General features: G+C 41.6%; 1 protein-coding gene across 2 annotated transcripts in view; it reads right to left on the reverse strand.

Annotated features, from left to right (window-relative positions):
- Positions 1-23,692, reverse strand: part of kiaa1549lb (KIAA1549-like b) — a 235,947-nt gene that overhangs the window by 14,373 nt on the left and 197,882 nt on the right. For both annotated transcript variants that reach the window (XM_079874251.1, XM_079874250.1), the window contains 2 exons: positions 19,548-19,684; positions 11,772-11,923 (listed from right to left, as the gene is read on the reverse strand). In XM_079874251.1, the coding sequence (XP_079730377.1) occupies positions 11,772-11,923; positions 19,548-19,684 (289 nt within the window). The remainder of the gene's footprint in view (positions 1-11,771; positions 11,924-19,547; positions 19,685-23,692) is intronic.

Below are 23,692 nucleotides of genomic sequence, written 5' to 3' on the forward strand. Positions count from 1 at the left end.
TTTGCTCTCGTGAATATATAATGAGTTCCCTGTCAATCGTTTTGGCTGAGGGCTAAGTTTAGTTTCATATTAAGGTTATAGGCTTAACTTACTTGTAATGTTAGACTAGAGCGCTGCATTTGGATATTTGACTGAATTGTTTGCTTTATTTCTTATTGTATAGCTTCTTGTACCTTTTACTTAAACTTTTATATAGGCTATTATTGATAAAACTGAAATTTTACTAAAAGAAATATGGTTTCGTCATTTTTTTATTACAAGATTATCACTTATGTTTATTGCAACATTTGTACAAATGCATATATTGCCTGGAATATGTTTTTTTTTTTTTAAACGAAAAGAGGTAACGTTAGGGTTGTGTTTTAAATTTCGTTTTGTTATAAATAGAATAACGTATAACGTGCAGTGAATAATCAATATGCGTTGCACATGAACCACATTTGTGTGTCCCTAATGTTTAATTTATTTAAATGAAAACGAAAAGAGGCAGAATGGTGTTTTATAACATATTTCATTATTGTTGCTTAAAATGTACATACAGAGCAAGTTAACAGAGATAATGAGTAGCAGAGCGAGCTGAGTGACGCTTTTAAAAACACGCTGTACCATTTGCATGTAGGAGTCGCACATGGCAAGTACAAACTTTGCGTACTTGATATTGAGAAAACCCTAATGTCGGCGCTTGTCTTCTTGTGACAAACATGTCGAGGAGCAAGAATAAGATCTGCTGCATGTCATCCATTGTAGTTTACTATGTTCTTCGCGTGAAAATGACATTGATCGAAACACCACGCCTATCAAGTAAGGGTACTGTTGGCAGTGGAAACGCTAGCCAGATCATGGTTAACAGACCCGAACCGTACCGTACTGTCCCGTACCGTACCGTACTGCTCAGTGGAAACGAGGCATAAATTGTCTGCCAAATGGAAGGGTCCTGCCAAAATTGAGAAATGTTTAGGACCTGTGAACTATGTTATTTAATTTCTTGATGACTCTAAACAAGTTGACACTTTTCATGTACAGAACTTAAAACTGTGTCACGGGTATGTCAGGCTTTCAGCTGAGGGGAGGGATATGTAACAGACACCTGTCAGTTACTTAGTATTAGTGAGACCTTTGTGTTTAGATAAAGAGACAGGTGAACAGTAGAATAAATTATCATGGCTGACCTCCTTAGTCAAACAAAGTCCTGTTGGGAAACAGTCTGTTTCATGCTCTACTGTAAGTAAAACGTTAATGTTTAAGTTTTATTTACTGGTGAAATATTATCTTTGTGCTTATTGAATATAGGGGATTTGATGCCGATAAATAACAGGAGGCATTTGTGTTTTGTAGAAGTACTTTTCTGTATCTGCTGAATGAATTTGTGCCAACTTTGTGGTCCTGGTTGGGATTATGCCACATTGAGTACTTCTACGAGGTTCATGATTTGATTGCTGCTACGGACTTCCTTTGACGGGAAATATATATGTTTGATGACTGTCATCTACAATTATTGGGTTTCGTTTACTATCAAACCTCCACATCATTTGATTCCTTAAAGCCAATCAAGACTTGCATCTTACTTCAACCCATATACAGAACTATATATACTGTATATCTTTGTGTGCAGGGTGTTTTTGCAATACTGTTTGAATGTTGTTTCTTTGTTTTGAGTCTATTTTGGTGTTTATATAAAGTTCACAAAAGGTGCTTACATTGCTGTTTTTATTTACTCATTGGTTTTAAATGCTTTAAATGGTTGTTGATGCTTATGACCCTCCCTACAAACAGATTATTAATTAGCATTTACTCAGAGTAGCACGTGTTGGTTATAAGGAAGCGATTGATTTCAGTTATTTTTTCCAAAGGGTGTGCAACCAAATATTAAGTTAAGGGTGCCAATGATTTTGTCCGGCCCATTTTTGGAGTTTTGTGTGAAATTGTCAAATTTGCTTTTTTTTCTCAGTTTTTTTTTGTGTTGTTCCGATACACACAAAGGAAATACACATGTGTATAGAAAAACATGTGTAATTGCAATACTTTTCTGTGAGAAAAATTTCAGGGCTGCCAACATTTTTGGCCATGACTGTATAACGGTGAAAACACGTTATATTCCACTAATGCCGGGGAAGCATTGTATCATAAATGACAGAAAATTCCATCAATGTCGGGGAAAGAGTTAAGAACATTATTTGTAATAACCTGAATTCTTATTAAGATCTAATAAAAGAAAATAGAGCTTAGGAAGAATTGTAATCTTAAGAAAGTTTTGTGCCCATGTTTTATAACAGAAGATTATCAGATATATCTATAGCATAAAGGAATTTCATTGAATTTTATTTAATTTTCATTTAATTCTACTTCCTTACATTCTGCATAATATTTGCTACTTTAATTCAAATCAGGAATGTTAAAGAGACCGTTCGGTATTTATGGAATGGACCAGAGGAAAATAGTGGAGGATCATGTATTTTTATTCTTTGTTGAGGGGAGGGTCATCCAACTTTTTTTTAGTGTAGGGGGAGGGTCACCCAACTTTTGTATTCATGAAAACAGCAAAATTTCAAAGTGGCTTGTTTGGTGCATATTTTTCCATGTAACTCCATGTAGCTCTCTCAGTCTCGGCCCCCCATCGCTAGCAGATGGGTCTGACCCAACAAAAATTCAGTTTGGCGCTGTTCGACAGTGCGCACACGCTTCGGGCGCACGCGGTCAGAAAAAGTGCATCATGTCAGAACAGGACGCCAATGAAATGTTTACCTGGCAAAGCCTTAACACCTTAAGCACTGAAGGCATTTTTAGAGTTGTTTTGTCTGAGTGACACACAAAAAACTTAAGACTCATAACTCCAAAACTATAACAAGGAGAGTCAAAAGGTAGGTATCGTTTGATAGAACTCTTTTCAAATTTTTTGAAAATATAAATTACATTACATTTGGACACTCTCCTGCTGAGAAACTGCTGATAAATACAAAAAAAATATATATATTTTTTATTATGATTTTGCATATCTCTCTTGTTTGACATGCAATAACTCAGGAAGGAAATACGGTGGGGGGAAAATTCGCATAAAGTACTCAAAAGTTACAGCATTTGGAACAAAGGTAGCCTTTTTGTTTAGTCCTCACACATTTGGAAGGCAATAAAAAAAATTTCGTTTTCTGAGTGACATACACAAAACTAAAGACTCATAACTTCAAAACTGTAGCAAGGAGAGTCAAAAGGTAGGTGTCGTTTGAAAGAACACTTTTTTATTACACTTTATTTTTTTTTAAATATACATTACATTACATTTGGACATTCTCCTGCCGAGAAACTGCTGATAAAAGACAATATATATATACATATATATATATATATATATATATATATATATATATATATATATATATATATATTATAATATAATGATAATGCATATCTTTCTTATTTGACATGGAATAACTCAGGAAGGAAATAAGGAAGGAGGAAAATTCGGGGAATTTTGGGGAAGTCCCTCTACATATGAGCTGCATCTGGATAAAATTTTGTGGTGATTGGATAAAGCAATCAAAAGTTATAGCATTTGGAACCAAGATAGCCTTTTTGTTGAGACCTTGACGCCCCTCATGGGCATTTTTAAAATTGTTACACCATGAAGAATATCTTGTCATAAAAGCAATAGATTAAGTTCATTTTGGGCTCATTTTAATTGTATTAATATGCTGTAAAAAATGAAGTGCAATTTTCAACGATTTTTGAATGTTTCATGAGATGTATGATGTTTTGACACATTGCAGTACATAGTACAAAAAAGTATTTTACAGATTATGGAAAAAAATATTCTATTTATCAGCAAATAACTCAGCAATACTTAAGAGTTTTTCAAATTGGCTACATTCACTGTAAAGTTCAGACTCTAAGCTTTCAAATGACACCAATTTTGTTTGAATCAAGGCAATATTTTTGAAAAATATAATAATGAATATTTTCGCAGCTAGGTGGCGCCTGCGGGCGGTACACTCCGGTTTAGAGAGACTAGTCAGCACTTGTTCAGAGTTGATCGAAGTGGTTAGATGCTTTAAAAAGATGAGATTCTAAGCTTTAATATGATACATATTTTGTGTTATTCCACGTTTGAAAACGAGCACGGACGGTTCTGGGAAAATTGGAAAACACTTTGCACCCCGGAAGGATGAGAGACTTGTTTTTTAGCCAAGTATGCATCACTTCGTGAGGAATATCTCGTGATCAAAGCAATGGATTATGTTATGTTTGGGCTCTTTGTAATCGTGAGAACCTGCTGTCAATAAAGATGATAGATTTTTCACAATCCATGCATGTTTCATTGAGTTATGAGCTGAAACATCACATCAAAACAACATAGCATCACTGCTATTGGAACTTCATAGATCCGCCTGTGGTATTTTTTGTGTTAGAACGCCATGAGTAATATCTTTAGATCTGAGTGATGGATTATGGTGCGTTTGGGCTCTTTTTAATCTTAACAATCTGCTGTAAATAATGATGTGCCATTTTCCACAATTGATGCATGCTTCATTGAGTTATGAGTTAAAACGCAACAAGTGCTACATCTATAATAAATACTCTATGTGCGCCTTTGGGGGTTCGTGTGTTACAACTCCACGAGGAATTTAGATCATTTTTCTACGATCTGTGCATGCTTCGTGAAGTTATAAGTGAAAACCAAGCGCGAGTGCTTCATGAGTATATACTAGGATATGTGCGTCTGAGGTATTTTTTGTGTTAGAACGCCATGAGGAATATCTTTAGATCTGATTGATGGAATATATTGAGTTTGGGCTCTTTGTAATCGTGAGCTCCTGCTGTAAATAACGCTGTGTCATTTTTCATGATTGATGTATGTTTCATGAAGATACGAGTAAAAAGGCCAAGTCTAAGCTACCTTGCTAGGCTACGTGAGTCTGTGGATTTTTTGTGTATTAGAACTCCATGAGGAATATATTTAGTTCTGAGTGATGGATTATGTTGAGTTTGGACTCATTTTAATTGTAAGCATCTGCTGTAAATAATGATGTGTCATTTTCCACAATCGGAGCATGTTTCATGAAGTTACAAGCGGAAATGTGTCTAAAATTCAGCATCCATATATGGTTTACACATGGGTCTCTTGAGGGGTTATTTTACAAAAACCTTGCTCAAGTTTAGTAAAAAAGCCTGAAACAATTATGCTTGTTGTATTCTACTCATTGAGACCTTTCAAATGACATATGACACAGGACTATCTGAGCTGTATGATGTTTTTGACATATTGCAGTATGTAGTACAAAAAAGTAGTTTATAAATTATGAAAACATTTTTTTTCTATTTATCAGCAAATAACTCAGCACTACATAGGAGTTTATCAAATTGGCTACATTCATTGTAAATGTCAGACTCTAAGCTTTTTAAATGACATCTATTTTAAGTTGATCCAGGTAATATTTTTGAAAAAAAATTATGATTATTAATTTTGCAGCTAGGTGGCGCCTACGGGGGGTACACTCGTTTTTAGAGGAATAACTCTGCACTCATTAGGAGTTGATCAAACTAATTAGATGCATTAAAAAGCTGAGATTCTAAGCTTTAAAATGATACTGCCCTTTTTTGTGTTGTTCCATTCAGTGGTTGCTTAGTAATTTGATTATGAATTTTTTTCGCGGGGGGGGGGGGATGTGTCCCACCGGTGGGACACTTCGGGTTTAAGGGTGAATGTATGTTGAGTTCTCTTACGAGAGGTTCTCTCGTATTGCGTAAGTTGATTACGCATCAGGAAAGTTCTCTTTCTTCGAGATCTGAAGCCAAAAAATTATCCTTAATTTTGTATTTATTGTCAACGCAGTGCGGCAGCCGGCAGACCATGGCAAGCTGTATAAGCGTGCTCATTGGCTGCCCGGCGGCAACTGCTTAAGCCTACCAGTGAGCCCTGCGTGACGTCACACCCAATGAGGGCGCTTCGCGCCCTCCACACCCTTCTAACCGTCAAGATGGGTGTGGCCAGTGTGTATATAAGGAGGGCTCACAGGCTGAAAAATCTGATTTTCTTGTCTTCAGCGAAGCTCTTCGCATCGCTGGATCTTGAGAGCCGCCGCCGTCGTTGAAACCAGCGACCAGCAAGCCTAAGACAGCGCCTGAGGAAGCCGGCCGCCTTCGCCGCCTTCAGCCATCCGTGCCTGCTACGCTATCCGGCGACATATCCTTTTATTACTGCTGTGTGTGTTCACCCTGCGACACACACTTTCTCTCACTGTTCTAAAAGAGCACGAGGCGTTTTTGTCAAAATGCCTCGTTTTTCCTTGCGGCTCGTGCCGCGCCCCGCTCAGCAACGGAGACCGCCACCTCATCTGCGCTCTCTGCCTGGGCCGCGAGCACGCCGCCACCGCACTCTCTACGGGCGGCTGCCCCGAGTGCGAAGAACTTTTAATGTCGACCCTGCGGGCTAGACTTGAAGTTTTCGACCAAGCTGTAAAAATTTATGCTGTTCGCTTCTCCAAGCTCGCGGCCAGCTTTTCTTACATACAGAAAGCGAACCCGCTCTCCCCCTTGTTGGTCCGCGCAGATTGCGCCGTTCACAAAGGATGACAGAGCGGACGGTCACGAGCAACGTTCAGCGCGCACGCCTCACCCACCAGCGAAAAGAGGAGAGAGAGTGTTTTAGTCCCGCTGTGGCCGGACCAACCGCCAATTCTCACACATTTCTCAGTCCCCTCTTAAGTTCAGGCGGCTGGAAATATTACTATTGCAGTAAACGAGCCTGTTTTAATACACGCACGCCTGCAAACAAACATGAGGTCGCTCTCTTATATGCTTGCGCTAACCAAAAGCTAATGTGTTCTTCCCTGTGGTTCAGTGGCAGAATCATAGGCTTTCGCACCAGAGACCCGTGTTCGATCCCGGCTTTCGCGGCAGATAAAAATGTATGCTGTTCGCTTCTCCGAGCTCGTGGCCAGTTTTTCTTACATGCAGAAAGCGAACCCGCCTCTCGCACCACTCCTACTCATGGTGCTCGAGTATTTATGAGCGTCTAAACACGAGGGAAGAAAATACGGTTAAGTCCCGCTGCGGCTGGACCACCGTCAAAGCTTCACGCTCAGATGTTTACCTCGCAGCCAACGAGCCGGTATATCTACCCGCTCGCCTGCGCGCAACCGCCGTTCTCACGGCGACCCAGAGAAATCGCAAATGAGCATAATGTCTGGTTGCACGACTCACGCCGTATGGGTTTCAAATGCAGTGAATATGCCCACGTTTCCGTGTTCACCCCTGCACACAAGCACTATAAATCCCGTGTCTCTCACAGAGCCCACTCTCATAAAGCAGAAGTGTTAAAGCAGAAGCCGCTCGAGTGTTAAAAGTAGGTCACGTGTCCACCTCACCGTGCCCACACCTACTCACTGCCCGCTCTGTCACACGGCCTCTCACGACCAGTCATGTTTTAAATCACACATACTAACGAACATTTCGCCCCAGACACCGCCCTCGCGCCTCACACTATATGTTCCCCGTCCAAGCCACCGGGACACTGTGTGTATAACGGCCAGCTATCGCTGCGTGCGTTCCGCCGTATCTAAGCACCAAGAGCGCGCGCGCTGTGCCCGCCCCTTCGTTTCAAGCTCTCGAGCCCGCGACGCGCGGCAATCAGAGCCCGGAGGCCATTCTGCCCCTGGCTGCACACGCAAAAGCGTGGGAAGCTATTCCAGGCGCATCAGAATGGGTGCTAAGCACAGTAAAAAAAAAAGGGCTATACTCTGCAGTACGCTCACCGCCCAGCCTCCCCCCCACCCCCCCCCCCCCCCCCCCGCGCTTTCAGGCGCGTACCGAGACGAGAGTGAATGGAGAAGTATCACATCTACTTCGAGCAGAAATATCGACACTTCTGTGCAAAGGGGCTATAGAACGCGCTGTATTCGACGCCTGGCCGCGTCCTTCCAGTCGGGCAGCACCGCACCTCTCAAGACATTTCAGAGGATGCCGGGTTGTATGGCTTCAGCTGCAGCAGTGCTTCAGCTGGGTCTATTGCGTATGCGCCCGCTACAATGCTGGTTGAACGCCCGAGTGCCTCACAGAGCCTGGGCTTCCGGCGGCATTTGAATCAGAGTGACTCAGAGCTGCGTTTCAGCACTGAAGCCTTGGTTAGCGGCCGACTGGTACCAGCGGGGAGTGACAATAGGAGCTGTCTCACACCGCAAAGTTATCTCGACGGACGCTTCCGCCTCAGGTTGGGGCGCTCTTTTCGAGGGCAAACCGGTCTTTTGCCTGTGGTCAGACCAGGAGAAATGCCTCCACATAAACTGTTTGGAGATGATAGCGGTCGAGAACGCGCTCAAGCGCTTCCTCCCATTCATACGGGATCACCATGTGCTAGTCCGCTCGGACAACATGTCCATGGTGTCCTATGTGAACCGACAGGGCGGTGTCAGGTCCAGGAACCTGTGCAAACTGACAGAACGCCTTCTCGTGTGGGCTCACCGCTCGTTGCGCTCGCTGAGAGCCGCGCACGTGCCGGACCACCTGAATGTCGGCCCAAACAGACTGTCCAGAGACATCATTCCCCCGGGAGAATGGTCCCTGCACCCCCAGACAGTCCAGTTCCTCTGGCGCCTATTCGGCAGAGTGGAGGTCGACCTCTTTGCGTCGAAAGACAATGCTCACTGCCCTATATTTCTCTCGAAAAGCGAGGACGCACTGTCCCAAACCTGGCCCAGCCTCCCGCTGTACGCTTTCCCTCCGATCTCCCTGTTACCACAGGTCATCACGAGGATCAGGGAAACGCACCACCCAGTGCTTCTTAAAGCCCCGCGTTGGGAGAACCAAATCTGGTACCCAGAGCTAGTGAGGCTGTCGCACTCATCCCCATGGCCGATCCCGGTGAGAAAGGATCTCCTCTCTCAAGCCGGTGGATCGATCTGGCATCCCCATCTGGAGTGATGGTCTCTGCATGCATGGGTAATCAACGGATACCCGTTGACCTGCCAGAAGGTGTCGTGAACACGAACACGCAGTCTAGAGCTCCCTCCACGAGAAGGCTCTATGCATCTAAATGGTCTGTGTTCTCTAAATGGTGCGCTACTAAGAGCTTGGATCCACGTACATGTGGGGTCCCGCGGGTGCTCTCCTTCCTACAGGAGCTGTTGGATAAGGGCAGGTCCCCTTCCACGCTCAAAGTGTATGTGGCGGCTATTGCAGCGTTCGCTGAGATGACGCGCAGCCGGGCAATAGGAAGGAACGAGCTTATTATCCGTTTCCTCAGAGGAGCCAGACGGATGAATCCCCCGCGGCCCCCCTCGGTTCCTATTTGGGATCTGTCCTTGGTCCTGGAGGCCCTGAAGGCTTTTTCCCTTTGAACCGCTTGAATCCGTGGATTTAAAGTACCTTTCGCTCAAAACCGTTTTTCTGATAGCTCTGTCTTCAGTAAAACGCGTGGGAGATCTGCACGCACTATCTGTTAGCCCTGCATGTCTTGAGTTCGGACCAAATGACTCAAAAGTCATTCTCAGACCGAGACACGGTTACATCCCCAAAGCGATTGGTACCCCCTTTAGGGCGCAAATCATCTCCCTTTCGGCTCTGCCAGCATCCGATAACGGGGACAGTGATAACCTCCTATGCCCTGTTAGGGCGCTGAGAGTTTACATCACACGCTCCGAGCAGCTCTTTGTTTCTTTCGGCGGACGCACCAAGGGTCTCGCCGCCTTGAAACAGAGCCTGTCCAGGTGGATAGTGGACGCGATTGCAGCAGCTTACGCCTCCAAACACCTGCAGTGCCCTTTGTGTATCAGAGCCCACTCCACTAGAGGCATGGCCTCTTCGTGGGCCTGGTCCAGCGGAATTTCTATTCACAATATTTGTATGGCGGCGGGTTGGGCCTCCCTATCGACATTCGTGAGGTTTTATAACCTGGAAGTTCCTGCCTTACAGGCTAAACTGTTGTCAGTATAAGTGGCATGTATGCTCTGCCCAGTCGCTTATGCGCAGACTACGTTCACGTACTGGTGATATTTCTGGTATGGCACCAAGGGAAGGAGTATTTTGTACTCAGACCGGCTGTGCCGCTCTGTTCCTTTATTCCCCGTTACGCGCTTGTGTACCGGTGCTGGCCCGCGCCGCTGGCCGCCCGTCCTACACTCTGTCGCGCTGGGAATTATTCTCTCCACAAATAGACCGGTGAAACCGCTCTATTTCTTTTCCCTAATATGTGCTTATGTACTGTGTGGGCCAGCGCTGCCGGCCGCACTCTTTACGTTGATGTATATAGACCGGCTGTGCCGCTCTATCTTATATACGAAGTGAAGTGCTTTGTACATGTGTTGGCCCGTTTCTCCGACCGGCCACCTGTTTCAGCGTGATGTTTTCCCCGGTCTCCCTGGGATTCATGTGCTGGATGCTCGGCCCGCACGGCGTTGACAAGGGGTTCCCGATGCGTAAGCAACTTACGCAATACGAGAGAACCTCTCGTAAGAGAACGTACTCGGTTACCTAATGTAACCTCGGTTCTCTCTAGAAGAGGGAACGAGTATTGCGTAACCTGCCGTGACGTGCCACGAGCTTTTGCGCTTCAGACTAAGAAAACCAGATTTTTCAGCTTGTGAGCCCTCCTTATATACACACTGGCCACACCCATCTTGATGGTTAGAAGGGTGTGGAGGGCGCGAAGCGCCCTCATTGGGTGTAACGTCATGCAGGGCTCACTGGTAGGCTTAAGCAGTTGCCGCCGGTCTGCCGGCTGCCGCACTGCGTTGACAATAAATACAAGATTAAGGATAATTTTTTGGCTTCAGATCTCGAAGAAAGAGAACTTTCCCGATGCGTAAGCAACTTACGCAATACTCGTTCCCTCTTCTAGAGAGAACCGAGGTTACATTAGGTAACCGAGTACGTTTTACAGTATTGGGATTGAGGCGCCAGAACTGCAGCTGATAGAATGTGCGCTGTAGCACGATACTACGATATTTTAGTTTCCATGCTTATTGTGTTTCCACAACAATGTTAGTGAGTAAATCTACTGAAATGGCCACCATAACAGTGGAGTGTGATGTGTAAGATGAGAAAGCAGAGGTTAAGTCGTTTGTCATGGTTGTAAAAAAACAATGGCTATCAGAACATCTTTGCCAAGCGCAAACCAGTACAGAAGTAATCAATAAATTATCAGGGAGGGTCATGCCTTTTTTCACAATCATTTTGGAGGGTCATAGAAAAAAGTATTGCTGGCAAAGGGAGGGTCAAGTCTATTTTGACTATAGATCTCAAAACTCTTCCGGTAGCGCCTTAAATAAAAAACGAAAAGTCCCTAACATTTTTTTTTTTTTTTTACGTCAATTCGATTCTGAATGGCACACAACCCTGCTTGTGACAGAGGAAAGTAAGAAAAAGAAAAGTGTTCATTTGAAGAAATGTGCTCAACTACCCCGGGAATTTGTTGTTTCCACTCAACGTCAGCGATAAATTCAGTTCAGCAAATGGTTTCTAAATGACACTGGTTCTGCAAAAAGACACCGTGTGAATGCAGGCACAAACAAACAGGGATAAGAAGGACAATCCAAAAAGACGAGCCTTGCACCCAAGGGCAGGTCACATAAGCACACAGAATGTACCCCAAATTCAGAACAATTTATAGAGGCACATGTGACAGACCAGTTCTGCTTCTCTTGGTTGCAGTCCATGAGGTTTACTCCACGTTAAGTTGTATTAGTGATGCGTGCACTGGAGTCTTGGGATGCAACCCAGTTTGTGAAGCAGAATTGGACAACTGATAGAGAACTAATAAATAAATATGATAAATGCATTCTTACAGATTCTGCCCACTGAGGAGGCACGTCCTCGGGTTCAGGGGGGTAAGACATCCAGGATGGGCTGTGATAGGAGGAGGGTGGTGTAGAGATGAAATATCCTGTGCATCCTGGATGAGTGGCTGGGATGGCGTACACTGCTGTCATAGGATTTCCTGTGGGTCAAAAAAGGAAGAGATTTTAGGTATATTTGAAATAAACACATGCTATTATTAAGCATATTGGGATTAACTTATCTTTACATATTCTGAAGGAAATATGAGTAGTGTTTGGCTGTGCCATACTCATGGCCATGATGCTAAAAAGTTTCGAAGGTGTTCTGTGTGGTTGCTTTGTGATTGCTTGATATTTGACGTCAAAATAGCCCACCCAAAAATCGATGTTATTCTTTTCTAGATATGGGTCCAGTCCCTCCTTCAATGTAAGTTTCTGATGTTTTCACATTTTATCATCAGCTAAGTCAAATCATTTAAAAAAGTAACAGCCCAACTCTCGTCAACAAGGTTCACAATTTGAGGTATCCTTCATGTGCAGATCACCAATGATCCAGGAAGGGTGTTAAACTTCCCTAACTTAAAATATAAGCATAGCTACACTCTACATAACTATACTAAAATGAAGGTTCTTTATTGGCATCAATACATAGTTCAGGCATGAAACTCTAACCGAACGCTGATTGGTTCTTTCAACGCTGCGGCACCAGCCAATCAGAAGTATTTCCACGTAACCATATGTAACGACTGGGCTATTGAATCATTCGTTCGTTTGGTCTGAATTAACAAATTCGGACTCTCTGTGTTTTCAAAGCACATTTCTTCCAAACACATTCTTTGCTAAGCTTACTAAAGCTTTTAACCTCCTGACTCTCGAGCATCTAAATTACTGGCATGGAGCCACCAGGTCTGGGTTTAGGTTGCCTTCTGACATCATTGCTGGATGCTGAGTCCTCTCAGAGATACTCCAGGACCTAAAACTAACGTGCCTGTGGTGAGCCTCAAAAAGATGCACTGAAGAGATAATGGACTTTCCACAGACATTCCAAACACACACAAAAACTTAGCTTGCATTTGATTCAGAATCTAAGATGATGTATTAACCCTCTGGGGTCTGGGGTGTTTTTGGGGTCCTTGAGATGTTCTGACATGCCCTGACATTTGTGCTTTTTTCAGTTGCTTATAAACATATTAATGGCAAAGGTGTAAATTCACTCTATATAGCACAAACAGGACTTCCATAATATGTGAGCCACATGTATGTACATGTTTTCATTTTTGAGAGAATAATGTTTATGCATGGTTATCGAAAAAACTAAAAATTAAAGTTTCTGAAATAAGGCCACAAAACACATACTAAATATGTGGCAATAAGACTTTTGACTAATGGATGTCATCGCCTAGTGTTTTTTCTTCAAAATGATATGAAAATCATCCTGCCTAATCATCCACAAAAAAACGATACATTGATTTTAGTTTTGTGAAACACTTTTAGTTTGGAAAGCCAATATGCGGATGGGGCGTAAACGCTCCAACAGCATCATGCATATTTAGTAGTTCACACCTGGTGAGACTACGTCCCTGCATAGTTAATGAGCCATTCATTCAGGTGTGTCACCTATAGCTAACTTAAATATACAAGCTTCATAAAAATGATCATTCTAGGAGAAAATTTCAGATGGCATTTAGAGGCTTTTGCATCTGAACTCTTCATATATACACACACACATATATATATATGCATGCACATACATACTTTATAATCTTTTTAAAACTAGTCAACGTCTTTCAAAACTAAAGTATACATTTTATCATACGTATTTCAAAGTAAAGGATTCATTAGTTAGTTGATGACTTTATTTTTGACAAAACACATACAGTATATATTCCTCATCTCAGTATAGCAATAGAGTTTGCTAAAAGCTGTTCATTCAATACAGCAGTATTTGAAAATCGATCATATTTTGTAAAATTACATTTATATTTGCATTTATGTCAAAACCTAGACACTTTTAAACATCAAAAGGACATTTATTAATATGTATTCGTGTCAAAATGACAAATAAACAGATTTTCCTATTCAATTTTGCATGGAAACGCTTCCAAGACGCTTGCGTGTCGCGTGAAAAATAGGCGTCGGTTCTATTTCTAGAATGCACGCGTTTTCCACGCGGCTCGTGCTGCGCCTGAGACGCGCGTCTCACACAGGCAGTGTGCAAACTCTAAACTGTTAACATGGGAGCCGAAATAAAAACGGACACGCCACGCAGCTGAGACAACGCCACGCATCCAGTGTTTCACCGGCCTTATCTAGCGGATGTGGGCGTTTCACAGGTTTGTATGGATCGCCTCACATTTGCGTTTGAATAGCGCGGTCTCCGTAGGCGGAGTCACATTAAAACTTAATTAGCTGAGATGAGAACGACTGACATCTCTCTCTTTACATACATATTATATAAACTGTGAATATTTGTTTTTTATAAAAATTACTTCATTTGAAAGAAGAGAATTCAAGCTTCATGCCTGTGTGACTGTATGCCTGTTTGACTAAGTATTCGCTGAGTTACAGTTCATTTTCGGACACGTTTCAGAATTGACGGAGAGTAGGCAGAACTCGCATCATGTTTATTTTTCTTTATTTGGCGAAAAGCACAACACTTTGTTTTTATTATGAGCATACACAAAAAAAATACACACTAAACAGGATCGATTGATGTATAACACAAGCATATAAGATAAAAATTATTATTATTATTATTTTATTTTTTTTGCACTCATACGGAAAAAAACGAGCCTATCGCGCCGGCGCGATAGCCGACCTCAGGGGGTTAAGGCCTGCATGTTTGGTTAGCCCTTTTATGCGATAGTTATGATTCTCTGATTTGTAACTTGGAAGTGTTTCTCCTAATTAATGTTCTCAAATAGAATCATGGTCTTGTAACCCGACCCCCCTGCTATAGGATAACACTTTACAAATCACCTCACACACACAAACACACACACACACACACACACACACACACACACACACACACACCCACACACACACACACACCATCCATGGACCTTTTCAGAGAAAAGTACCTTTAAATGTATTAAATGTATTCCTTTTGTGCTTAGATGTCTTCACATGTCATATTGGAGTATTCTACAATTTTATCGTGTGTGAATCGAACTTCAAATGCCTATAATCGTGCATTAGAATGAAACTTTGTATTCCTATAATCTTCATATGACGTGTTTGATATCTCTGTAATTCTCTCAATCTAACGGAGTCGAATTCCGATAGCAGAATGCAGTAACGTGCATTGTTTTACACATTTCATATTTCTGGAGCCGAACGGCTTAATCCAATCTCCTCATAACTCATTCCAGTGGGCGTCCCCCACAGGACAAAGGAACTTCTTCCCGCTCGAAAATCTCGGGAGATGATTTACATGCGCACGACTCTGCTTTCCTCAGCAATACAAAGAAAACCACATGCAAGTATTAGCTTTATCAAATTTTAATGTAATTTGATTGCTTGTTGTCTCTCAAAGGTTACCCTGTCTGTGATTTTGCCCTACTATAATCATTCTGTGATCCCTACTCCTCTCACTCTCTCATCCTGACTTTTAGTTTCACTTTCTCATCCTCTCACACTCTCTCTCCCTCTCAATCTCTCTCTCTCACTCCCATTTTCGTTATTCGTTTAGTCTTGTATTGTTTTTACTGTTTTGTATTGTTATACGCATATTTACTCTGTGATTCGCAGTTATGTATTTCTTAGTTTTGCATTTATTAAAACCATTATATTCTTGATTGCTTCTGTCTAAATGCTCATATTACAAAGTCAATGAGAAGTACGATTCAGCTACAAAGCTTTTATTATTTACTACGTTGAGTAGTTTAATTTTATAAACACAGGAAAATTAATGTTCACGGCCAGAAAATTAATATTTCTTGGAGTTTGTAAGAAGGGTACTTTCATTGGTATTTGATAAGGAAGTCTTACATAGAGTTTGCGGGACAAACAGTATGTTTAGATAACTGACATTAATTCTGGTAAAAGTTACCCTGACAAATTGATCAAATATTCCCTTTTTGGGTAATTTAATCTGTGTAGACGATAAGCAAAATCATATTCATAAACTCATGAATATTCCCCTTCATTTGAGTTAATTATTCCCCAGAAGTGATTATCGCTACACATATATATCCTACCCTAGCTTGCGATCTGCACGCTGCGCGATGTGAAAGCTTCTGTTATCCATCCTCCTCCCAAGCGCCATCTGTAGAGATCTGCTACAGAGGTTCTAACATTTCTTGAAGCAGCCTTTCATTTGTTTGTTATTTTTGACTAAGCTGAACAAATTATTGTATGAAGCAGCAGCATACAGTAGCAGATCTCGTCTGCCAAAATCAAGCCTATTCCATGTTCCATGGAAAATAAATACTGGTTGAAATCTATCCACTCTGAGAGTTGTCATGACTGAAAGAGATTTTATGAAGAACCTTCAACATCCATGAAACCTTTCCATTGCACAAATGGATCTTTAACCCTCTGGGGACCAAAAACGCGCCCGCGCGTTTTGCTCGTTTTTTTTTTTTAGCAATGAAAATAAACACTAAATGCTCTGTTAATTTTGATCTTTCATTTTCGTGTAATACATCAATCGATCCTGTTCAGTGTCTATTTTTTTTCTGTATACTCACAATAAAAATAAAGTGTTTTGCTTTTTGACAAATAAAGAAAAATTAACATGATGCGATTTCTGCCTTCTCTCTGTCAGTAAACTCCCATTTGAAACGCGTTCGAAAATGATCTATAACTCCGCGAAAATTCAGTCAAACAGGCAAACAGACCCACGGGCATAAAGCTTGAGATCGCATCTTTTAAATGAAGTCATTTATATAAAAAACAAATATTCTCAGCTTCTGTAATCTGTATAAAAAGAGAGCGACTCCAGTCGACCTCATTACGAGATGATTCACAGTAATGTGACCACGCCCCGGAGAGCGCGTGCTATTCAAACGCAAATTCTGAGAACCATTTCAGAGCTGTGAAACGCCCACATCAGCTGTAAACAAAGCGCGTCGCGACTCCTCGCAAGTGAGACATTATAGCCTACCTTATGGAGAAACGATTCCTCAGAACAGTGCTGATGAGGAGCAATATCTCCTGAAATGAGGAGCAGATTCCGCTGAGGAGTGAGGTAGGCTGTTTTCTTTTCTCACGTGTGGAATAACGTTATGGAATAACGTTAGTGTAGGCCTATGTAAACCGCAAAAAGATGAATCCCATTTCTATAATATGACTCGCCTTTCTGTGAGATGAATGAAGGGGACATATTTGTAAAGACTGTTTAGCCTAAATATGAATCGCGCGTCTGTGTGTAAAATAATAAACTGCTTTGCTATAGCCTACTGAGATGAGTAAAAATCGACTGGAATATGTTGAAATAAAATGTATTTGTATAAGCAACGTATTAAACTGCAAATTAGCATTTATATGCCCTAATATTTCATAAAAACAACATTACAGTCAGGCGAAGAATGAAAGACAACATTTTGTTGACTAGACTAGGGTACAGTTTTTAGGCTACTGTAGAATATACCGCCACATCAAAAAAGCTTTTGTTTAGCAATTTCTGCTCATATCTAACGTTATATATATATAATATATAATATATATATATATATATATATATATATATATAATATATATATATATATATATATACTATTTTTGTCAAAAATAAAGTCATAGACTAAGATGTTAGATGTTCCAATGTTGGCTATATTCAAACTAATGAATACATATGATAAAATGTAGGCCTATAATCTTTTTTTTTTTTTTTTTTTTACAAAGAAAGAGTACACTTGAAATATTGTTGAAATTGTAATTATTGTTGTAATTGTAACATTTTTAATAAAATAGCAAAACATATTTACAAGAGAGATGTAAGCGAAATCTTAAATGGTCAATATAAGTCTTCTTCTAAATACATCTTTTGTCCTTGCATTGTGGCTCAGTCGGTGTCACACCTCAATGAATGGGCATTAGGCAGAGTCATTATGCAGAGTGGGTGGGACAAACTACTCCTCCTCCACGCCCCCCTCGCATAATGGCTTTCCAAGCAAAACCTGTTTTACACCATTTAAATCAATGTATTTTTTTTTGTGAACGATAAAGCAAGACTATTTTCACATAATTTTGAAGCTAGAACTCAAAGGGACAACATCCATTAGTCAAAAGTCTTGTGGACACATATTTAATATGTGTTTTGTGGTCTTAATTCAGCAACTTTCATTTTTATTTTTTCCAATAACCACGCATAAACATTATTCTCTTAAAAATACAAACATCTACATACACGTTGCTCGCATATTATGGTAGCCCTGTTTGTGCTATATAGAGTGAATTTACACCTTAGCCATTAACATGTTTATAAATAACTGAAAAAACCACAAATGTCAAGGCATGTCAGAACATCTCAAGGGCCCCAAAAACACCTTGGTCCCCAGAGGGTTAAAGTGGAAAAATGTTCTCCAGGGGCCGTATTCACAAAGCATTTTATCTTACCACTAGGAGTACTCCTAAATCGCACTAAAAGATTTTAGCTAGGAGTTTTCTCTTAAAAGTTATTCACAACGCCTTTCAGACCTACTCTTAGTAAAGAAAAATGACAACTCCTAAACTAAGAGTGAGTCTTCGTTGCTATGGATGACGTCATTACTCATGCACGAGCTTGACTGAAGTGACCACCTTGATTGGCTGATGATTGTAACGCGGGAATGATTCCAAACACCTCCCCTACGATGATGAGTGACAGGTGACAGGTCTGAGAATGCGTGCGCTACACAAGTAGTGCGATTGTTCCCTCGCGATTGGAAGCTCCTGTAGCCGCCCGCATACGCATTTCAAAACATCGCAACGTGAAATGCCACAAAAAGCGGTTTGTGAATAGGTCTTAGTGAGTTAGGAGTCCTCTCGACTTCTTTTAAGCTGTCCCAGGCTTAGGTGCTACTTTTAGGTCTATAATGCTTCGTGAATTACTCTTAGTCAAAAAAATTAGGAGTCCTAAAGTTACGAGTGACACGCCCATTATTTTTAGGAGTTGCTCCTAAATTCGCCAGTTAGGAGCTACTTTTAGCCTTAAAATTCTTTGTGAATATGGCCCCAGATAAATAAAATCTTCTTCACACGAAAAAGGAAGGTTTTTCCTGAAAGATTCTTTGTGGAACAAAAATGGTTGGTCTATGGCATCACTGCAAAAATCTCTGGTTCACTTTATATTGAAGGTCCCTTTAACAATCTGTTGACTATAAGTAACGTTGCACCTACTAACTCTCATTAGAGTGTTAGTAGAGTATTAGTAGAATGGTAGGGTTAGGGTTAGAATAAGCTGATATGTTGGCATAGTCAACAGAATGTTCAAAAGGGACCATCAAAACAAAGTGTTACAAAATCCCAATTTGGAAACTTTATTTGAACAACATTTTGAAAGGGAAAAAATTTGCACTGTGACACTGCTTGAAGAAAATATGAAAAATATGGACATAGTAAACTCCCGCTGAACTTCTCGTTTGCTGGATGTATGTTGAAAACATGAAATGGTAACATTGAACAGTATATTTAAAAAAAAAGATTACTCATATGGAAGTATAGTACAGGAATCCATCAATGTTCATGGACATACACGGCTGAAATTTTACTGGCTATGAGGTGTGAAGGCCTTTGCATGAGAGAAGTCATTATTGAATGTTTGTAAACCATAGAAAAACAGTTGAAACACACACTAACCTGAGTGGTTGGGAATGGGCTCAGTAGTGACAGGAGGGAGTGGCGCTCTGTTGTTTGCCATGTAGGGAGCACTTTCATGCTGACTCTGCATTGACGATTCAGGACAATGACCCTTTGGACCAAGATCAGAAGATGACCTGAAGAACATATGCAACAATTTCATGCATTGACATGGTTTTACCACCAGGTGATAGTGTTGATTTATGTGGAAAGTCAATATGCTGCCTTTGTACAGAGAGAAGTAACTAGAATTAATTATAATTAAGTTATTGTAACGTCACCAGCTGAAGTGCCCTTGAGAGCCACCAGAGGGCACTCCACATCAGACTATTATCACTCCCTCACAAACTACATTTTCCATAACTCACTGCCCGGACTCATCATCACTGATTGCATTCACCTGTGTCTCATCACCCTGTTAGTCTCAGCCTATTTATACCATGTTCACTCATTCACTCACTGCAAATTTTTGTATGTTGTTGCACTGCATTTCCGAGCGTTTTCCCTGGTTTCATGTCTCTTGGTTTTGGGATTTTTTGCCTGTTCTGTAGATTACTCTTTTGCCTCTGACCCCTGCCTGTTTTGTTTGTTTGTTTGGACGGCCTACCTGTGTTTTGACCTATTGCCTGTATATTGGATTACGTGTCTGGATTTCCCCTTAATTAAAGCTGCATTTGGATCTCAACCTTCGTGTCTCGGAGCAGTTCGTAACAGTTATATGGCAGACTTCATGAAAATACATGATTTTGTTGAAGGAATATTTTGAAATGTTGAAAAATAATGTCCAGGCTGCTCTTTTCCAAACAATGAATGTGAATGGCTATTGATGCAATCAAGCTAAAAAAAGAAAAGAAAATAAGCACAATTAACCCTATAAAGCCTACTGTTACTGTATAATATTTGATACACAAATTTTTAAGGCCTCAAAATTGTTAATGTGATCAAAACTTTGCTGAAGAACGTCTAGGTTACTAATATAACCCCTGTTCCCTGAAGGAGGGAAAAGAGACCTTGTGTCGGACTGACGTCATGGGGTTTCGCCTGGGAGCCCAGTCACCTCCAAGTGGTAACAAACGAGCCAATGGACATTGGGCAGTGAGATTTGCATGCCGAGTCACACCTACTCCTACATAAGGGTATAAATATGACCGGCATTACTCACTTCGTTCATGTTTTGCTGAGGAACCGAGACAGGGATCCTGGCATTCACACTCCATTCACATTCACATGAAATTTCACACTCCATCTGGGGAATCCCCATGAACCCCCTGACCGCCCAACAGTCGAGGGTAATGAGAGAGGAAAACCTTTGAACAGATTTTGGCACTAATGGACATCCATACTGCCAAAGCTCTTCATGCACTTCCGGAAAAAAAGACGATCTTCGCATAGTGCTCCGAGCCTTGAAACCAATCATCCAGCCGTGATCGATCAGAATGAGTCTGAGTGTGCGGTGGCCCAAGCAGGCATGGCTGTCATCTCTGAATCTGATTCAGCATGAGCAAACACCACCAAAGAGGGAAGCTCTGTTTTATCTTCATCTTGTAGCCCAAGGCTGGTTGCCTACCTTGACCTAGACTGCAACTAAATGGTTGCATTTTGCCACCTTTTTTCCTTCTAGTGCTACTGAATTTAAGAGGCTGCTCACTGCAGAGCCAATGGGTGGAGCTTGACGTCCAGTTCCCCCTCACTGGATGTAATGGGTGGAGCTAGATGTTCTAAACACACCTTAACCATTCTCATAAACCAGTGTCGAGTGCTGAATTATTTAACCGGGTATGCTGGGTGTTACACCATGTATATGTTGGACCTTTTATTGAAAGTAGCCTTCATTTACCTGTTGAGACATGCCGTTACAAGCGTGATGTTTGAGTTGAGGGAAGAGCCGTTAGCAAAATATGCTGTATATATATACAGTGAGGAAAATAAGTATTTGAACACCCTGCTATTTTGCAAGTTCTCCCACTTGGAAATCATGGAGGGGTCTGAAATTGTCATCGTAGGTGCATGTCCACTGTGAGAGACATAATCTAAAAAATAAAATCAAGAAATCACAATATATGATTTTTTAACTATTTATTTGTATGATACAGCTGCAAATAAGTATTTGAACACCTGTCTATCAGCTAGAATTCTGACCCTCAAAGACCTGTTAGTCTGCCTTTAAAATGTCCACCTCCACTCCATTTATTATCCTAAATTAGATGCACCTGTTTGAGGTTGTTAGCTGCATAAAGACACCTGTCCACCCCATACAATCAGTAAGAATCCAACTACTAACATGGCCAAAACCAAAGAGCTGTCCAAAGACACTAGAGACAAAATTGTACACCTCCACAAGGCTGGAAAGGGCTATGGGGAAATTGCCAAGCAGCTTGGTGAAAAAAGGTCCACTGTTGGAGCAATCATTAGAAAATGGAAGAAGCTAAACATGACTGTCAATCTCCCTCGGACTGGGGCTCCATGCAAGATCTCACCTCGTGGGGTCTCAATGATCCCAAGAAAGGTGAGAAATCAACCCAGAACTACACGGGAGGAGCTGGTCAATGACCTGAAAAGAGCTGGGACCACCGTTTCCAAGGTTACTGTTGGTAATACACTAAGACGTCATGGTTTGAAATCATGCATGGCACGGAAGGTTCCCCTGCTTAAACCAGCACATGTCAAGGTCCGTCTTAAGTTTGCCAATGACCATTTGGATGATCCAGAGGAGTCATGGGAGAAAGTCATGTGGTCAGATGAGACCAAAATAGAACTTTTTGGCCATAATTCCACTAAACGTGTTTGGAGGAAGAAGAATGATGAGTACCATCCCAAGAACACCATCCCTACTGTGAAGCATGGGGGTGGTAGCATCATGCTTTGGGGGTGTTTTTCTGCACATGGGACAGGGCGACTGCACTGTATTAAGGAGAGGATGACCGGGGCCATGTATTGCGAGATTTTGGGGAACAACCTCCTTCCCTCAGTTAGAGCATTGAAGATGGGTCGAGGCTGGGTCTTCCAACATGACAATGACCCGAAGCACACAGCCAGGATAACCAAGGAGTGGCTCTGTAAGAAGCATATCAAGGTTCTGGCGTGGCCTAGCCAGTCTCCAGACCTAAACCCAATAGAGAATCTTTGGAGGGAGCTCAAACTCCGTGTTTCTCAGCGACAGCCCAGAAACCTGACTGATCTAGAGAAGATCTGTGTGGAGGAGTGGGCCAAAATCCCTCCTGCAGTGTGTGCAAACCTGGTGAAAAACTACAGGAAACGTTTGACCTCTGTAATTGCAAACAAAGGCTACTGTACCAAATATTAACATTGATTTTCTCAGGTGTTCAAATACTTATTTGCAGCTGTATCATACAAATAAATAGTTAAAAAATCATACATTGTGATTTCTGGATTTTTTTTTTTTTTAGATTATGTCTCTCACAGTGGACATGCACCTACGATGACAATTTCAGACCCCTCCATGATTTCTAAGTGGGAGAACTTGCAAAATAGCAGGGTGTTCAAATACTTATTTTCCTCACTGTATATATATATATATATACAGTCTGATAGTTTATTTCATGACAGTATCTGTTTACAACAGTCAACATCCAATAAACATCGACGTACACTTGATCCACACAAAACAATTCACAATCACAAAAATTTCACAAATTATACATTACACTCCCTTAAATGTTACATTACACCTTACACTCCAATACTACACTATACAATTACAACACTTCAACACCTGTCTGAGTCAATCCGTTACAGAAGACCAGACCCTACTTTAACGCAGCATGAGCGCTCCAGATCCTTTTCAGGAGATCGTGGATGGACTCAAGCATGCGCTCAGCACTTCCACAGCCACAACATCCGCCATTGCTTCTCCTTCTCCGGTAACGCACACCAGTCCCGTGGCCATCATGCCGCCCTACTCTGGCTCGGCGGAGAATTGCAACGGATTCTTTTTACAATGCTCACTGGCTCTAGAGATGCAACGCAGCGTTTTGCCACAGATCGAGCCAAGATTGCCTTAATTATATCCTTGTGGTCAGGGCGAGCTTTACAGTGGGCCGAAATTCTCTAGACTCAAGCAGGACTGGTAACTCAATCCCTGGATAGTTTCACAAGGCACTTCCGCCAGGTCTTTGGTTAACCAC

This window comes from Squalius cephalus (genome assembly GCF_949319135.1).
Source record: "Squalius cephalus genome assembly, chromosome: 6".
In the NCBI taxonomy this organism is placed as follows: Eukaryota; Metazoa; Chordata; class Actinopteri; order Cypriniformes; family Leuciscidae; genus Squalius; species Squalius cephalus.